This window comes from Myxocyprinus asiaticus, chromosome 24 (assembly GCF_019703515.2).
Source record: "Myxocyprinus asiaticus isolate MX2 ecotype Aquarium Trade chromosome 24, UBuf_Myxa_2, whole genome shotgun sequence".
Taxonomy (NCBI): Eukaryota; Metazoa; Chordata; class Actinopteri; order Cypriniformes; family Catostomidae; genus Myxocyprinus; species Myxocyprinus asiaticus.
In genome coordinates this window covers 28,690,169-28,708,304 of record NC_059367.1, presented here as the reverse complement: position 1 = coordinate 28,708,304, position 18,136 = coordinate 28,690,169, and the positions used below count along the sequence as shown (strand labels likewise).

The 18,136-nt window shown below is 38.1% G+C and overlaps 1 protein-coding gene across 1 annotated transcript; it reads right to left on the bottom strand.

Moving 5' to 3' along the window:
• Nucleotides 1–1,043: 1,043 nt before the first annotated feature.
• piwil1 (piwi-like RNA-mediated gene silencing 1) lies at nt 1,044–16,197 on the bottom strand. The gene is made up of 21 exons (XM_051653028.1): nt 16,119–16,197; nt 13,566–13,662; nt 13,381–13,492; nt 9,866–9,994; nt 9,210–9,424; nt 8,952–9,073; nt 8,779–8,859; nt 8,496–8,693; nt 8,275–8,383; nt 8,060–8,186; nt 7,469–7,586; nt 6,707–6,821; nt 6,429–6,616; nt 6,123–6,195; nt 5,831–6,031; nt 5,593–5,696; nt 2,384–2,454; nt 2,076–2,229; nt 1,867–1,992; nt 1,606–1,753; nt 1,044–1,491 (listed from the first exon to the last, which is right to left on the bottom strand). The coding sequence occupies exons 2-21, from the start codon at nt 13,632–13,634 to the stop codon at nt 1,375–1,377; spliced, it is 2,577 nt and encodes an 858-aa protein (XP_051508988.1). The 5' UTR covers nt 13,635–13,662; nt 16,119–16,197; the 3' UTR covers nt 1,044–1,374.
• Nucleotides 16,198–18,136: the final 1,939 nt, after the last annotated feature.

Genomic DNA, 18,136 nt, shown 5'->3' with positions numbered 1-18,136 from the left:
CTTATGCCACCCCAGATATGTATGACTTACTTTCTTCTGCATAAAAGTTAAAAAAAAAAAAAAAAAAAAAAAAATTTAAAAAAACAAATCTCTGCTCTGTTGATCCTTTTAATGCAAGTGAATGGTGGCCAGAAATCTGAAGGCCCCAAAAGCAGATAAAAGCAATCCATAGGACTCCAGTGTTTAAATCTATATCTTCAAAAGAATGAAACTGATGCAGCAGTGCGAAACAGATCTAAGTCCTTTCTCTTATAAATTGACCACTTTGACTTTCAGATGTAAAAGTGAAACTGAACAGGCACCACACATGACTTTTAAGTGTAAAATTGGAGATTTACGGTAAAAAAAAAAGAAAAAAAGACTTAAATATTGATCAGTTACTCACTTACAGCGATCATATCACTTTTGAAGATATAAATTTAACCACTGGATAACTTTTATGCTGCTTTTTGGACCTTCAGATTCCTGGCCACCATTCACTTGCATTGTATGGACCTACAGATCAGAAATATTCTTCTAAAAGTCTTCATTTGTGTTCAGTTAAAATGTTCATGTCAATGAAACAAGATCTTGTTAAATAGCTTTAAATGATGGGGAGGTGTAAGCTAGTGGTTAGGTTGTAGGTTCAAACCCTGCAAGGGGGTACTTAATCTCTATTACCATTGAGCTCTTGAGAAAGGCACTGAACGCCAGGTTGCTCTAGAGCGACTGTCCCTGCAATAAGTGTGTATTGTTTAAAGAAACAGTTAACCCAAAAATGAATTTTATTTAATTATGCCCAGACACCACCCCAGATGTGTATGACTTTCTTTCTTCAGCAGAACACAAACGAAGATTTTTAGAAGAATATGTCAGCTCTATAGGTCCATATAATGCAAGTGAATGGGTGCCAAATTTTTGAACTGTTGTCATTTTTGACCATTTTGTATCTCTCTAGCATTGGCTTTTTGTGTTACCTGTTATCTAGATTTCAAAATGGTTTCATACAAACATTTAAATGTCAGTTGCTCCAAGTCTGTCAACCATGAACAAGTCAGCAGACTATTCTATCCTCCATTTAATTGTGAGAAACACAACCGTATGCAGTACATGAATGCGATTACACATTACTTTCACATATCATTGATTTTTTTTTTTTTGATCAGAAATCAGAGGATAAACGGAGGATAAACTAATCACTAAATATCTGAGCATTTAACATGAACAAGAAAACTGCACCTTGAACTTGACCACAAAAGCAAGATGCCTGAACAATAAATATAAAAAAAAAGAAAAGAAAAAAAAAGTGAATATACAAAAGAAAGCAACTGGAAAGCAAACTAATACAAATGCTCTATTATGCTTCCAAACCCTGCATAATATCATTACACTGAATTACAGGTAGTACAAGAAGTCATCCAGGTTCATGTTGGGCTCCTTGTGAATGGACTGACCAACGAGGAAAGCCAGTTTATGGGCATACTGACATGGTGCAGGCACTCGGACAATCCCCTTAAGATGGAAAGAGAGAGAGCCGTGATGAACACGAGACATCACATAATTGAGGAGCTTACACAGCACTAGCAGCAGGGTAATACTTGTGCAATGATTTAAGGAGGTCATTACCTGCCAATTGTAGTACATGTGGCAGAGTTTGTAGGTGAGTCTCTGCATGTGATCTGGTTTGAGACCGCTGTTGTCAAACACCACGTTGTAGTGAGTAGGGGCAACACATCCAAAGCGCACAGCCTGACTGATTATGAAGAAATCGTACCTGGGAAAAAGCAGATTGAACACTGATTAAAAATGAGCAATTCACATTATACCAATATAAAGTGGCTGATTAATTGATAAAGACCAGTCCTAATGACTTTGCTCTATACACACCACTCTGGACGAGTCACTTCAGTGTCGATGACTGTTCCAGGAGGAGGGTTGGCGATTTTGCCGTCAATTCGAGCAAAGAACCTGGAGCTGATGCGCTTTTTCACCACCACTACAGACAGCTTGGGCCTGCATGCAAAATGTAAACGTAAATACAACGAAGGGAATTCCAAACACTTCCAAAGTGTTTCTGTCTACATGGTGTGGCTCACTCGTAGTCTTGCCCCATCGTCTTGATGGACTGCATGATCTGAGGGACTTCATAGTCCACCACGCTCTGCAGCATGCCATCCCCAACTCCATCTCTATACACAATGATGCGTGAGGGCAGGGAATTGTTGTACTTCAGATATGCCTTCAAAGCAGCTGAGGAGACCGATAGCGTAAATATTGGATGCATAATTTTTTTAAATAAAGCCTTTATTACAGAACTGAACAAATCAAGATGCCATTCAAAAGCAAAAGGCAGAGCCATTAGGTGAGATAAATTACATTATTGTGGTATAGCCCCACTGCACACCTTGCAAAGATCCTTTCAGGGCATCAATGATCTCTTGACCGCGGTTTTGCAAGACACACTTCGAAAACCATCTAAAATAATACAAAAAAGGGACATTATATACTATTTAGGTAAAGCCACACAATCTGATTGACTAAAATCATTCAAACCATGCCGTCATTCATGATAACAGCAGTGTTTCCACAACAGACTGAAACATTCTAATTGATAGTGTAAACCTTCTAGCAACTTCTTACAAACAGAAGGCATTTTTTAAATCCATTTTACTACAGTGCAACATTATTTCTTTGTTGCAGTGAAAAGCCACTTGTGGGGAACTTATTTTTTTTGACATTAATTATAAATACTCAAACTTATATCTGAAAAGATGCTGAGTTTCTTCGTTTTTTTTTTTTACTTGACAGACTATTTGCATTAACACTTCCACTGGTGTTTTATTGTTTTCCCCCCCTCCTTTTTCTCCCATTTTGGAATGCCCAATTCCCGATGTGCTTTTAAGTCCTCGTGGTCGCGTAGTGATTTGGCTCAGTAGGGGTGGTGGTGGGCGAATCCCAGTTGCCTCCGCGTCTGAGACTGTCAACCCGTGCATCTTATCATGTGGCTTGTTGAGCGCGTCGCCACGGAGACATATCGCGTGTGGAGGCTTCATGCCATCCACCGCGGCAACCACGCTCAACTCACCACGCGCCCCACCGAGTACGAACCACATTATAGCGACCACGAGGAGAGGTTAACCCATGTGACTCTACCCTCCCTAGCAACCGGGCCAATTTGGTTGCTTAGGAGACCAGGCTGGAGTCACTCAGCATGCCCTGGGATTCGAACTAGCGAACTCCAGGGGTGGTAGCCAGTGTATTTTACCACTGAGCTACCCAGGCCCTGGTGTTTTATTGCTTAAATTAAAAATAAATTGATCATGTCAAGCTTATTCTTGGTTTAAACAGTGCTATCTTCAAACTGTATACTACCTGGACATAGGCCTGTCATGATTATTTGAGATAACCATGATTATTGTGCACATCAAATTCCAATCACATTTTCCTCCAAGTAAGGGAATTTTAATGTAATATATAAATGCCACAAATGGCGCATCTGTCTCATTCAACTGAACTGCGACCGTCTCACTGAGTCACACCGTGGACCGCACCTGAAGAGCGTAAAAGATTAGATGCTTGAAGCGCTGTGATGCTGTCTGCGGAGGGTCATGCGTTTGCACTTTAAAAGTTCAATTTCAGTCAGAATAAAACGTATATATTTTAAATGTAATGTAAATGCTTTTTGTCCGAAATGTACCATTCCTAGATAATGCGATTGTAGCTCGGCTCCATCCAGCATGTATACATGTTAATTAGACTACAAATGGTGTTCTAAACAAAGGTTATGGAGGAGCTTGTCAAGCTAGTCCTGTCAACCATAATGCAAGTACATACACTGATCAGCCACAACATTAAAACCACCTGCCTAATATCATGTAGGTCCCCCTCGTGCCACCAAAACAGCTCTGATCCATCGAGGCATGGACTTCATAAGACCTCAGGAGGTGTCCTGTGGTATCTGCCACCAAGACGTTAGCAGCAGATCCTTTAAGTCCTGTAAGTTGTGAGGTGCGACCTCCATGGATCGGACTTGTTGGTCCAGCACATCCCCATAGATGCTCAATTGGATTGAGATCTGGGGAACTTGGAGGCCAAGTCAACACCTTGAACTCTTTATCATGTTCCTCAAACCATTCCTGAACAATTTTTGCAGTGTGGCAGGGTGCATTATCCTGCTGAAAGAGGCCACTGCCATCAGGGAATGCGTGGTCTGCAACAATCTTTAGGTAGGTGGTACATGTGAAAGTAACATCCACATGAATGCCAGGACCCAAGGATTCCCAGCAGAACAGTGCCCAGGGCATCACACTGCCTCCGCCGGCCTGCCTTCATCCCATGGTGCATCCTGCTGCCATGTCTTCCCCAGGGAAACGACACACATGCAACCGGCCGTCCACATGATCTAAAAGAATATGTGATTCATCAGACCAGGCCACCTTCTTCCATTGCTCCACGGTCCAGTTGTGATGCTCACATGCCCATTTTAGGCGCTTTCGGTGGTGGACAGGGGTCAGCATAGGCAGTCTGACCGGTCTGCAGCTACACAGCCTCATACGCAGCAAGCTGCGATGCACTGTGTTCTTACACCTTTCTATCATGGCCAGCATTGTTTTTCAGCAATCTGTGCTACAGTAGCTCTTCTGTGGGATCGGACCAGATGGGCTAGCCTTCGCTCCCCACATGTATCAGTGAGCTTTGGGCGCCCGTGACCCTGTTGCTGGTTCACCGGTTGTCCTTCCTTTGACCACTTTTGGTAGGTAATAACCACTGCATACCGGGAACACCCCACAAGACCTGCTGTTTTGGAGATGCTCTGACCCAGTCGTCAAAATCGCTCAGATCCTTGTGTGTGCACATTTTTCCTGCTTCCAACACATGAAATTCAAGAACTGACTGTTCACTTGCTGCCTAATATATCCCACCCCTTGAGAGATAATATGCCATTACAATGAGATAATAAATGTTATTCACTCCACCTATCAGTGGTTTTAATGTTGTGGCTGATCAGTCTATAAGCAGTTGCTTACCTCATTCCCGTGACTATTCTTCCAGCATCCCTCCACCTCCCCTACTCTTGTAACTATGAGCTCAAGCCCCTCCTTTACAGACAGCAAGCCAAATTTCTGCCTTCGGACATCACCATAAACACAACGGATAACGTACATACAATCTGTATGTACGTTATCCGTACACGAGCCACGAGTGAATCACCCAGGGTTGCATGTGCTTGTGTGTGTCAACAGAGCAGCAGCACCACTCACTAACGTGCTAGCACTGCGTGTGCATACTATATTATTATAAAATATAAAATACTATTTACTTAATAAACATAGCCTTTTGTGATTCACAGAGCTATCGTACGTCTTCAAGTGGCTTTGAATAAAATGCACGAGTCATATGAACAACTTTAATGGTGTTTTTATGGTTCTTTTGTCATTTTTGGAGCTTGACAGTAACGAATATGACTAACACACAGTATCAGATTTGGATCGGGCTTGTTGGACGGATACCCGATCCATTTAAAAACGTCAATATCAGAACCGATACCAATCCAGGTATCCGATCGGTGCATCCCTACTAATTGTCAGCAAATTTCATAAGTGACAGCCCTACCTGGACATCCCCTGATTTAGACTGGCCACCAGTGCTCCGATGGATCTCTTCCCAGTAGCAGTATCATGGTAACAGTCAATGCCTACAATCATCAGCTGCCTCAACTGAAAGACAAATCATCATTGTGACTGATTTTATTTTTTGTACAGATATCTGCATTTACTCCCGATGTAGAGTAACTTTACATAAACCAAAACAACAGAGCTGTGCATATGATAATTCAAGATATCGGTCTTACTGGGATTTCTACACTCCACAGCTCTCCTCCCATTTTGCAATTCATCTGCAAGGCAATCTTGGTGGCCACAGTCATAAGTGCTTGAGGTTTGCTGATGGTGCGAGACACCACACACTGACTGGGAGTGGGGCAATCCACACACAGGTACTTCTTCACACAATCATATTTATCCTTTCGATTGGTTGGAAGGATCACCACCACCTATAAAAGCATAAAGCAATTTGAAAAAAAGTGCTGGGATTTGGTCTTCAATTATGACAAGTGTGCATTCACGTGTGATTGCTGGACTCACCATCTGAGTTTCAGGTGATACATTCTGTTGTAGGGCTCTCAATAGAGATTCCTGACGATCCTCGTACTCAATCCTGCTTAGATAAGAAATGGTAATTAAAAGGGATAGTTCACCCCCTATTCCCCCCACACTCACTCACCCTTATGTTTTTCCAAAACAATATGTCTTCCACTGTTCCACTTAAAGTAAGTCATACGGGTTTGGAAAAACAAGCAAGTAAATGACAAAATTTTAATTTTTTGGTGCAACGTGAATGGAAAGGGAATGGTAAATAGTATTGAGGTTTCTCTATGCTGTCAACCCTACATGATGGCTCTCTGCATGTGGATTCCCATGGGCCCAGCCACTTTGTTGAGAGTCTGAAGCAAAGACTGGGCGACATCCGCATTTCGGCGTGTGTAGAACATTAGCCAGTTGTCCAGAGGCATGCAGCTAATAAGAGGGAAACCTCTCATTTCTTTAGACCAGTCTGCTGCCCATGGGTTATACTCAAACTAAAAGATAAAAGAAATCAAAACCTCAATTAAACCTAACTTATAAATGTTTTTTGCCATGCCTGGTGGGTAGTGGAGTCATTTTCTTACCACTCTGCCTCCCTGTGTGATTCTCTCAGAAGGCAGCACTCTTCCGTTCATACTTAGTAGCCTGTTCTCAAAGCTCAGACCCCAGGTGCTCAGTTCATTCTGCACATCTGAGTTTCTGAGAGGACAGTGGGGAGAAAGGTTTATGCAAGAGCCCTAATTTACTATGAGTAGATGAAATGTTAGGAAATGGTAATAATTGACCGTTAAATATTCCCAGATCAACCTTTTCAGTAATTTAAAAAAACGTACGAGTAGTATTTCCAAGTCATCTACAGTATACAGCCACATCAAACTGCAGTGATGTTAACTAGAGCTAACAATAACTTGCTATAGTACGCGGTGTGCTGCATTCCTTTTTCATTAGTGATATGCAATTGGAAGTAATACATCTGACACCACATGCACTGTCATGCCCAGAAAGAGTTTTTTTCCCCTGTGCTATCTTTTTCTTTTCTGACTCTGTTTTAATATCATGCAGTAACAAACTGGAATAGTGATTGATGTCATCATGAAACAGAGACCCTCCCCTCCAAATCCAAACACAAGAGGTCACAGGAGATGCATTTAAGTAACCAGTTGTAAACAGCAACTTGTCTCACCTGACCACAAGTGATCGGATCACTCAAGACGCATCTTAATACCAGGTGTAAACATGGTCAGTGAGAACTGGGACATGCCTTTCAAGCCCTGTTAAATTCCTGTTGTCCATACAAATGATTCAACTAAGACACAATGTTAATAGGGATGGTTTCTATAGCCTACCTGTTAATGTTGGAGATTAGACGGTTTACTCTGCCCTCTCTCTGTTCAGGACTAAGTCTTGTGTGTGAGGCTAGATCCTTCATGATGTTGAAATCAGAGCGCATCTTATCTGTCAGTCCTTCAGGGGGGAAAAAAGCACATTTTACGGACATGACCGTTAGTTGTTAATTTGGAAAATTACAATTATCTAAATGACCCAATCACAGCAAAATTGGAATTTTGTGGTTTCTCTGCCATGTCTGTTAGAATTGACACCACCTAAAAGTTAACATACTTTTAAAAGTACAAAGGAAACAAATATTTTAGCAAGTAATACACACTGAACATTTAGTGCTGGTGCACAAATCTGTCAAATGAAATGTTCTCCAGAATGAGAATGCCTCCTAATAAATACCATCTGTCATCGACTAGCAAATAACAAGCATCAAATCATGGCTCGTTGGAGCATCTTTTTTTGTGCTTAACTAAAGGCAATTAAAATAAAATGGACAAACCCTTCCGTTTCAATGTCAACACAAGAAAACTGCTCATCAAGTTTTATTAGCTCAGTAGGAAAGATGTTAATTCAGACTTCTGTAGTTGCAGATTTACCTGTGAGGTAGCAGAACTCTGGGACGAGCATGGCAGGTCCAGGTGGAGGCCGACTTGTGGGACCGAGTCTCTTCACATGACTGACCAGAAGAACCTGGTTCCCATCGGTTATGTCCAGACCATATTGCTGGAGAGAAAAATATCAATGCAGCAATAAAAGTCAGAAACTGGTATCAAAATCCTGTTATATTTCCCTTGTCCCATAACATTGTTACCGTCTTAAAGTAGTTTTTGAAAGAGATCTCCGAATCTCCCTTCTTAAACGTGTTGTTGGGGGTATGGTCCCAGGCAATGTCATCAATCCTGTAGGTCTTGTTATTGTACCTATAAATTAATGTTAATAAGTTTGTTAGTCAATCATTACCTGAGAATTTCTTTTTAAACAACTTTTAATGATTATTTTTTTTAATTTTGCATGTGGCTGTTCTCATTTTACTTGGTGAGGATTATCAGGCCCACAAGCTCCTTGGTGCAGACTTCAGGAAAGCGCTGGTCTCCACACTGCTGCCTCAGACTGTACATGAAGTCAAGAACTGTCTCACTGCGCAGAACTTTGTGGCTCACATCGGTGCACAGCATAATACTGGACTCATACTGAAGGATGGTGGTCACAAAGCCAGGCCAAATTGTCAGCCTATAATGAATGAAACAAGGTTTATGCAAAGTAATAATTTATTTTCCACCAGCTGTTAAATTCGCATACACAGAGGCTTTAAAACCTGTGCTGGGGGATGTTGAATGGATCATCAGGATTGTAGTAATGGCGACCAATCTGCTGCATGTTTAGCATCCGCAGGATTCTACAACACAGAATTACCAGGGCTTTAAGTTAATTACCACATAATTACCAACACTATTTAAAACAAAACATTCTGCTGTTCACTGTGATTACCTCTTAAAGAGGATATTGTAAAACTGCAGGCACACTGGAGAGGATGGCGGCAGTTCATTTGTAAGTGTGACTGTGATCTGCACCTTCTCTCCTTGTCTGGTTTCACTGCACAAGACCGTCTCCTATAAAAAATGACAAATAAAGCAACTTGTCATCCACCATAAAATTAACTCCCTGGTAACAAGCCAAAAAATAATCTGATATCACAATTGAATCAAATCACGAACACTTTGAAATGGGATCTATCTAAACACATACAGTGTTGTGCAGTTTGTTAGGAAGGAAGAGAATGGCTCCGTCAAATGAGTGTGCTTTGCCCAGAGTCTCTTCATGCTGGAAAAGCAAAGCAGTGCGCAGACGACGTGACTCCATAGGTGGCATGAAGTCCACATGGTACTGGTAGAGAGCCCAAAGGGGCCGTGAAATCAGACGCATAAAATTGGCTCTCAGCTCAATGGCAGTGCCTGAAACACCTGTGGACACATCAAGAGTTTGTCAAATCTAGTATCTCCTAAATCACTATAACTACAGCTAAGTACAGAAGAATAGGGGTGGGGGGAATATAATCCATAGAGCAAAAAATTATTAAACCGTAATAAGCGGTTACATGTTTCTTTGTCTTATAGAATGCACTATTGGGAGATAATATCGTACAGCCTATTCAGTTTTGTGTTGCCCACTTGTTACCCCTAAATTTACATGCAATTTAATACTTACCTCAGATTACATAAACAGCAATAACTACATTTAATAGCTTAGACCCCAATTGTAAAATGTAAACAATATTTTAATAATGCACCAAGTTAAAGGGTTTTAATTGAATTGATATCTCAGAATCAGAAAACATGTGCCGATACCCAGTCCTAGAAATATAAGAAAGCTACATGAAAAAGATCTAAACAGTTTGGCGTTACCTGTTTTAGACTCTTTGACATGTTCCATGAGCTGGCGAGTGTGGACGCCTGAATCATGAAAATCCCGCCTGCGTCCACCTCTCTCCCCGATCTTAACCTGCTTAAATCCTGCAGAAATCTGGACCATTGCTAAAAGGATAGAAAGAGCAAAAGAAAGAGAAAAGGATTGGATGGAAAATATCAAAGTACTGACAAGGGCTCTACAAACAAGAAAGCCAACTGGCCTGGGGCCAGCATGAGTGTGTTTCCAGCCAGTTGACAGAACGGTCACTTGCCCCATCAAGCCAGTGCAGTGTTGTCATTAAATCTAACACTTGTTAATCTTGTAAGGCTACATTACAAATTATGATTTAAACTTTTTTTCATATATATTTTTTTATAATAATTTTTTGATATGGGGCCATTAAAAACATTGACAGGTTAAATAAAAAATCGGAACTACTGGCCGAGCTAAAAACATCCTCACTGTTGAGCCTAGGGTTGGCAGGATATATCGAATTAACTAACCATATCTAGGCAAATCTCAACAATTTGAAATTTGCAACATTGTTTTCTGTCCGAGTGATAAAAGAAATGACCTATCAAACATAATCTTTCTATCGCTTGATTTGACCCCAACTGCGCTTTTTTCTACACTGTTTACAGGGTTCGCACAAGGTCACTGAAGTGCTTAAAATGTATGAATTCAGCTTTTAGACATTTAAGTACTGGAATACCTGGAAAATCACCTTTTTTTTTTTTTTTTTTTTTTTAAGTGCTTGAGATTAAAGAAAACATTTCTTCCGTGTAATGTGTCCATCTAAAGCCTAGTTTCCATCCACTTTTCGTGCTATTTTGTTATTGTCAAAGTGAAAATGCGTAAAAAAATGTTACGCGAAATCTGCCGTCTTCTGCCCATTTCCATTCAAATTACCTTTTATCGATAAAAATTGTGCGTGATGACGTCATGCCTAAAAAAAAGTCGCATAAGTTTTGGTTTATCGCAAAAGAAATCTGCACTTAAGCCATTTCCATACAGAAATGTGTTTATATCGCTAATTGTGTACCTTTCGCCTCCCAAATGTCCCTAATTTTCTTTCCTCAGAAGTCTCGTAAAACGGGGAGAGTACCGAGATAATTAATTGAAATTAGACAGCTTACTGTCATTTTAATTTCACAAATAAATGCAATCAGAAGACGGAAATGCAATCAAAAGGGAGCAGTTGCCCTTGTGATAGGACTGTATTATTGGCCCTGATATTGCGCATATCGCAGGTTGCCACCGGTTCCGACCCGAAAGCGAATCGGCATGGTCATTTTCAAACTGGTAACCTGCACCAAGTAGTGGGGGAAACTTTCGGACTTAGTATAAGGTCATCTATCGATGTTTATATGCTTTGTGTACTGCTATTAAAGAAAAATTGATGCAGTGTAATATCAGGGTTTACATATGATACATTCCTGATATTCAATAGGCTATTTTGAAAAATCATCTAAAGCATTACCATCACAGTTGCATTATGTCCCGCAACTTTTTACGACCAACTGAACTTGACTGTCATCTAAAATTAATTTTAGCGTCATAATGCAATTTACATTTTCTGAAGAAGCTCAGCAAATGCGATCCTAGGTAAAGAGGGTTAGATTTAAAATATTTAAAAGTTTTTAAATGTTCAAAAGCTAGTTTTCTGAAAGTGAACTCCACATCAGACAAAAAGTTCTGATAGTTTATAGTCTTGAAGTGTTGAACATTCTGAAAATGTCATTCAGCCAACCTGTTACATCTACGGAACAGGGTAAGGCTAATTTAAGTTTGTGTAAAGAAAAGGCAAGTATAAAGGCCTAACAATATAATTTTTTTCATTTGATAATTCATTATTTATTTAATGCTTTATTCATTTGGTAGGCTAATTTATTTAATTTAAAACAGGGAATTTTGCCGGCATTTTTTCCAAAAGCTAAACAATCATTTTATAAAATTGGGCTATATGTTAGTGTTCCAAAAAAAAAAAAAAAACATCACACTGATGCTTTTCTCCTAGTACTGTGTATTTTTAATTTAAAACATCTTTGTGCATAGAAATTATAATATATATATATATATATATATATATATATATATATATATATATTTTTTTTTGTATTATGGGCTAATTCCATGATGCCGTCTATTATTTTGAATGGTGTGGTAAAATAACTTTAATAAATAAACGGATGGATTAAATTAATCAGAAACAGTGGCCATTAATTTGTTCTCCGTGCACTTGTCGATGTGCATGATACGTGATGTGTGTTGGCATTCCTGGAAGTGTCATGTTTGCAGATCAGATCTATATGCCGTTAAGATCAATCCATAATCACGTACAATAAATTGGCTTTCAAGGATGTATACCGTCATCATACTTAACACAGGCTAACGATTGGCATAAATTCTGTCATGTGACACTATATTTTTGCATTAATGACAATTTTCTCGACAAAGTGTTTCCAAACCAGTTTTTTGAAAACTTTTAGCACTTGTTATACAAATTAATGTAAACTCAATGTTATTACTTGTAAATTGTATACATTATTTCAAATATTGATAGCTTATATCATTATTAGATACACAATTTTATGATATAATATTAAAGGTGCTGTAAGCGATTTCAGCCATTCTATTTCCATGAGACTGAGCCATTGGATTAGCCACGCCCCCTCTTTCCAAAACCCTGAACTCCAAAGATACCAAAATTAGCTTTATTGACAGCAGAAACGGTTGTTAAAAACAGTAGTAAAATAGCACCCTCAACTGACAACTGTTATTAAAAACATGGTATAAAAATGCATTATGCCTCAATAATTCACTGTAACTACAACACTACAGGAACATGCAAAATGATTGACAGGCAGAAAGCGTCAATGTTCGCGGACACATTTTTGTTTGCTGTTTACAGAGTCTAGTTCTGTCACAGAGACCGGTGAGATATCTCAGGGCACTTATTTCATTAATATCTTTCAGGGAGTAGGAACATTTTTTGCATACTTTTCCATGAACAAATCCCTTACAGCACCTTTAATTGATAAAATGTAGAATATTTATATTTTTAAAGTTAAACTGTGATTACAATAATGCTGACAAATTATTAAAAAAATGATATACACTTTCACATACTTTTTCAGGAAAGGTTCTGCTATTGCTTGTTCTCCACCTGATCAGCCTGAATGAAGCCCACTATTTTTGAAGGCTTATTTGTTTGTAATGTTTTCTAATAGAAAAAGGCATATGAGAAACTCTTATTATTTAAACTATGAGCATTTAAATTGTGTCTTCAAGAACTGTATTTTGATAACAAATTGTGCATTTTGCGCAAAAAATTTTTTTTTGTTTTTTAAATAAACATCAAACCGAATCATGAGATAACCATATCATCCCATCCCTAGTTTATGCTGATTACAGTATTGCCACCAACTGCTCTTGTGCACTTACCACAGAGAATATAAATATTCTAATAGCTTTACTAATTACTAAATTCATTCAGTACACTTGATTTCACCTTCTCCAGATATTGCTCCAGGTACAGTTTTCTGCCTCCCCCTCCCCACCAGTTCTCCTTCAGCTGGAGAAGGCAAAACAGGTTTTGCCCCCTCTTGTGATGTGGATGGTTGCTGCAGGGTATAAGAATACCAATCAGTATATATAACTAATTGTGAAAAAAAAAAAAAAAAAAAAAAACCTCACCACGCCTGGAGCAGCAGCCTCCTGGCCACGACCTCTGCCTCGGGATCTCGCCCTAGCTCGTCCCGTCATATTGGGGCTTCTTTATAAACTCCGTAATCTAAGGAGAGGAAGACAATTTTATATGTCCAGAACATTTCATTTTTAGCAGCAATTCACAGAGCTTTACATGCACATAAAAAATATTACGGTCATATTCAGATTAGGGATGTGCAAGTCTAGTCGACTAAACGGTTCTGATGCTGCTAGTCGACACTGGAATTACTAGTCGGTTAATATTTCCCCCCATTAAACTGATCATTTTTACACATTTACGTTTAGCTTTATATTTTTACAGAGGCTGCACTTAAATTACTGTCATATCTTACATATTTGAAATAGAATTAATAATACAAATATTATTTTAAAAAGAGGATATCTGGAGCAGATACAGAGTTTAATTTCACCTCAGGCTGCGCATGCGTCTTCCCTCTCTCACTCGCGGCGCGCGCAGGAAAATATCCTCTCTCTAGACAAGCAAACTCAGCAAAGTAGTTATGAAATCACTTCGGTGGTGCGGGAATCGGCTTTCCAAATGTTTGGAAGTCCCCAAGGATGTTTTCACATTTGAGTCTTCTTTACATCTGCGCATGCTTGTACGTTATTTTTATGCTGAGCGGGCTTTTTCAAGCGCAGGATAATCGCCGCAGGTGAGTCAAGTCCCGTCTTTCACCGGACCATGTCGACGGGTTAATTGTACTCATCAAAAATTTATGCTTTTAAGTAGCCTAGAAAATAACTGTTTTAGAGTAGGTATGCCATTTTTTTTAATCTGCTGATTAAGAAGGCTATTTTCAACGAGGTGCCGACTGCTTAACGTGTTAAACTATCTTTGATTCTGTGTGCACATCATGTTTAGAGTACATTAGGTTTATTGTAGGCTACATCACAGGCCTATTTTTTTCTATCCTATAGCTACTTTTTTTATAATTTTATTTTTTTTAACACGTAACTGTTTTTGGTTAACGTTCTTTACCGAACAGCTGTCATATTAGATCGATGGTTAATGCACGACTGCACGTCGTGAAATACGCTTGACCTTTCAGCGCATTTTTTTTCTCTCTCATAGATTTGTTTTAGACTACCTGTTAATTATTTTCAACAATGTCCTGACTGTTTTAAGTAAGTAACATTTACTTGGTGATTTCCATTTAGAACAGGCTTTTAATGGTTGCTCTATTGATCCTGCACTATTCATTCAATTGTTTTCAATAAATATGTCTATTAAATATTCGCATATGTTGATTCAGTGAATGCGTGCCATGTTCTATATTTAATGTACAATGATCATAATGCAAGGCGAGCACGTCGCAGATAAATGCCCCTTTTCAGTGGAATTTAGCATCGGATTTGGAATAATTATTTTAAATGGGTCGAATAATTATTTTTTTTTACTGTTTTCTGAAGGTTGGTTTCTGTTTAGACTAGTCGGTTACAAAACTTCCGTTTAAACGACAGTCAAAATAGTCGTAGCGCACATCCCTAATTCAGATAAGTAGCTATAAACAAAACAAGGTTACACTGATAAACTTATTGTATGGCACTATGCAGAAATACTATTGACCCACATTACTGAATATGCACAAGACAGCACCAGTACTTTGTTTTAAATTCTTACCAGACAGCAAAACTAGTTAAGAATTAAGAATAATACTATTGAAAACTCAATATAAAACGCATTAATACTGCGAAATGACTACTATTCTACATTCCCCCCTTTTAATAATTTGAAGGTCAATTAACGAAGTAAATGGCGTAATGAGAAATCTTACTGTCTTAAGATGTAAAAATACAATACTACTCTTATTACAATATTTGTCATTTCTGACACAATTTGCACGCGTCTAGTTCACCAAATCAAAAGTTTTAGTTTAAACGTAATTTAAAAATGCTACTACAAAATGAACGCTTAAAATACATGTTGCGTATTGAGAAATATCACTACAATACTTAAAATACAAATAAATGTAAATATAAAAGAGCCATTACAACTGCACGTGTCTTGCACGCCAGAGCCGCGTGATTTCTACACTCAGATCTTACAAGGATAAGATATTAGTACTGAAAGTTAAACATTATTGAATACTTATATATAGTTACTTATATACTATTTTCCTCAAGTTCATTCTTAAATATTAAAGGGCACTTTCATTGTCGAAGTTTATATGGATTTCATTACTAGCACGTGCATTGTGCGACGGCCACTTAATTTATAACTATACTTTAACACTATTTGTTGAAAACCATGTGTTAAAATACGTTAATGCTTCAACATTTACATATATTCTCTCTTAAATACTTAAAGTGCTCTGTCGTCGTCGATGTAGTGTAATTATTGCGTGTGCAACTGACAAAGTGACTGACTTGATTGCGTTAATTTGACATCCTTATTCTGGTGAATTAAATTCCACATTATTTTAATTGTTTAGACTTTAGAAACACTTTTACAACATTCAAAAACAAACATATGCGGAAACATATATGTAAAACTCCGAACAATCGACGACCCACTCTTACCCTGTCTTCCAAAAGCGCCAAAATGACCTTCAATTAACTTCAGGCTGTCCGTTAACCTGACTGCACCTGTATCCCTCCGCCGCTCGATTGATTAAGGTTCTTTAATAGTTCCGTTTTTCAAATATGTCCATGCAGTCAAATATTTTCAAGTCATAATTACTTATTTTTTGACAGAAAAAGTTGATGAAAGCAAACAGAAAACGATGGTAACTAAAACTATTTTATATGGAAGGATACACCGCCTGTTACAGGGCGTCACCTGTCCGTCAGGGTGATTTCACGAATGATGCTCATGTTATAAGCGTTCACCACCAGATGGCGCTCAAATACAGAAAACACAAAACAATGTTCCTGTGATAACAGCAGAAATGCTAGTGTTTTGTTGCTAACGATTACAGACACTCAATAAAACAACTCACACTATATATATATATATATATATATATATATATATATATATATATATATATATATATATATATATATATAATGCATAGAAAAGTCCTAAATAGACTATATATTGTATCAGTACACTTTAGCCCTCCTGATTTTAGGGATAGACACAGTAAAGTAGACTTGCAATAAGTTCCTTATTTGAAGAAAGACGTTTTCCTTAAAGGAATATTCCGGGTTCAGTGCAAGTTAAGCTCAGTCGACAGCATTTGTGGCATAATGAATACCACAAACATTTATTCAACTCGTCCCTCCATTTCTTAAAAAAAAAAAAAAAAAATCTGGAGTTACAGTGAGGCACTTACAATTGAAATGAATGGGGCCAATTTTTGGAGTGTTTAAATGCAGAAATGTGAAGCTTATAATTTTATAAAAAAGCATTTACAATCATTCTTTTGTAATACATTGTGTATTATTTGAGCTGTAAAGTTGTTTTAATCATCGTTTTGACAGTCGTTTTTTTTACGTAGTCATGTCAACGAAGTTGTAAAATACACTATAACTTTACACAGAAAAGGTAAGTATGCAATTTTATCACACTAAAATAATGTTAACACGCATATTGTTTACATCTTATGGCTATACTTTTGAAACAGTGAGTATTTTAATGTTTACGGATTGGCCCCATTCACTTCCATTGTAAGTGCCTCACTGTAACCCTGTTGTGTGATTGTGCTGCATTGGTCATTGTTTGGGGCCAATCTGTTGGGCTGAAGTAATGGGGGGAAACAACTTAAGTAATCCCATGTATTGGGGCCGCAACCTGGAGCCTAATTCCTATTTGTCAACCACTGGCACCATCTGCTACATAAAAAAACTGCTGCAGTTATGATCAAATGATGAGCAAAATGTGAGACAGCATTGCTAGAATGTGACCATATTGCTCAATATGTAGCATTTAACTCTGCATGTGTGTAGTTTAGAGTGGTTCATGAAATATGCTTGTACTTGCCTGTTTTATACAGAACACAAAGATTTTATTCACAGTAATATATAAATGTTAATAATGTACTCATTCTAGAGAGCATTTTATTGGACAAATTGTTTTATTGTTTACAATTTAGTAGTTGTATTGTATTGAGTGCATCATCAAGAGGCTATTTTGGATTTTTTGATGGCAGAGAGAGACACTTTAAATGCTTACATTTTCTAAACGTTAATTTTGTCAACTTTTAGGAGTAAACTAGCATATGGATGGCCACAAAACAACAGTCATGGACTAAAAGCCACAAAACTTTTTATTCCATGGGGTCTGTAGTAAAGAAGAGAGGAGGTAGGGCTACAGATGAACCAAAAAGAAGAGCCCACACACTGTATTATTTTATCCAGTCCCTCGCCCTGTGACTTAGACATTAAAATGACCAATGAGCAAACCGCATATAAGTCCCACTATTGTAGATGTGACAGTGGGTCAACCCTCAATATACAAATGGCTCATCCAAAAGATTTTAGCATATGCAGAATGTCCTTTTTTGCAAAAGTTGTACAAAACATATGAATATGTTTATTATTTTACGGATTTGTTATTACCCACTAGAATAACCATTTCAAATATTCCTTTCATT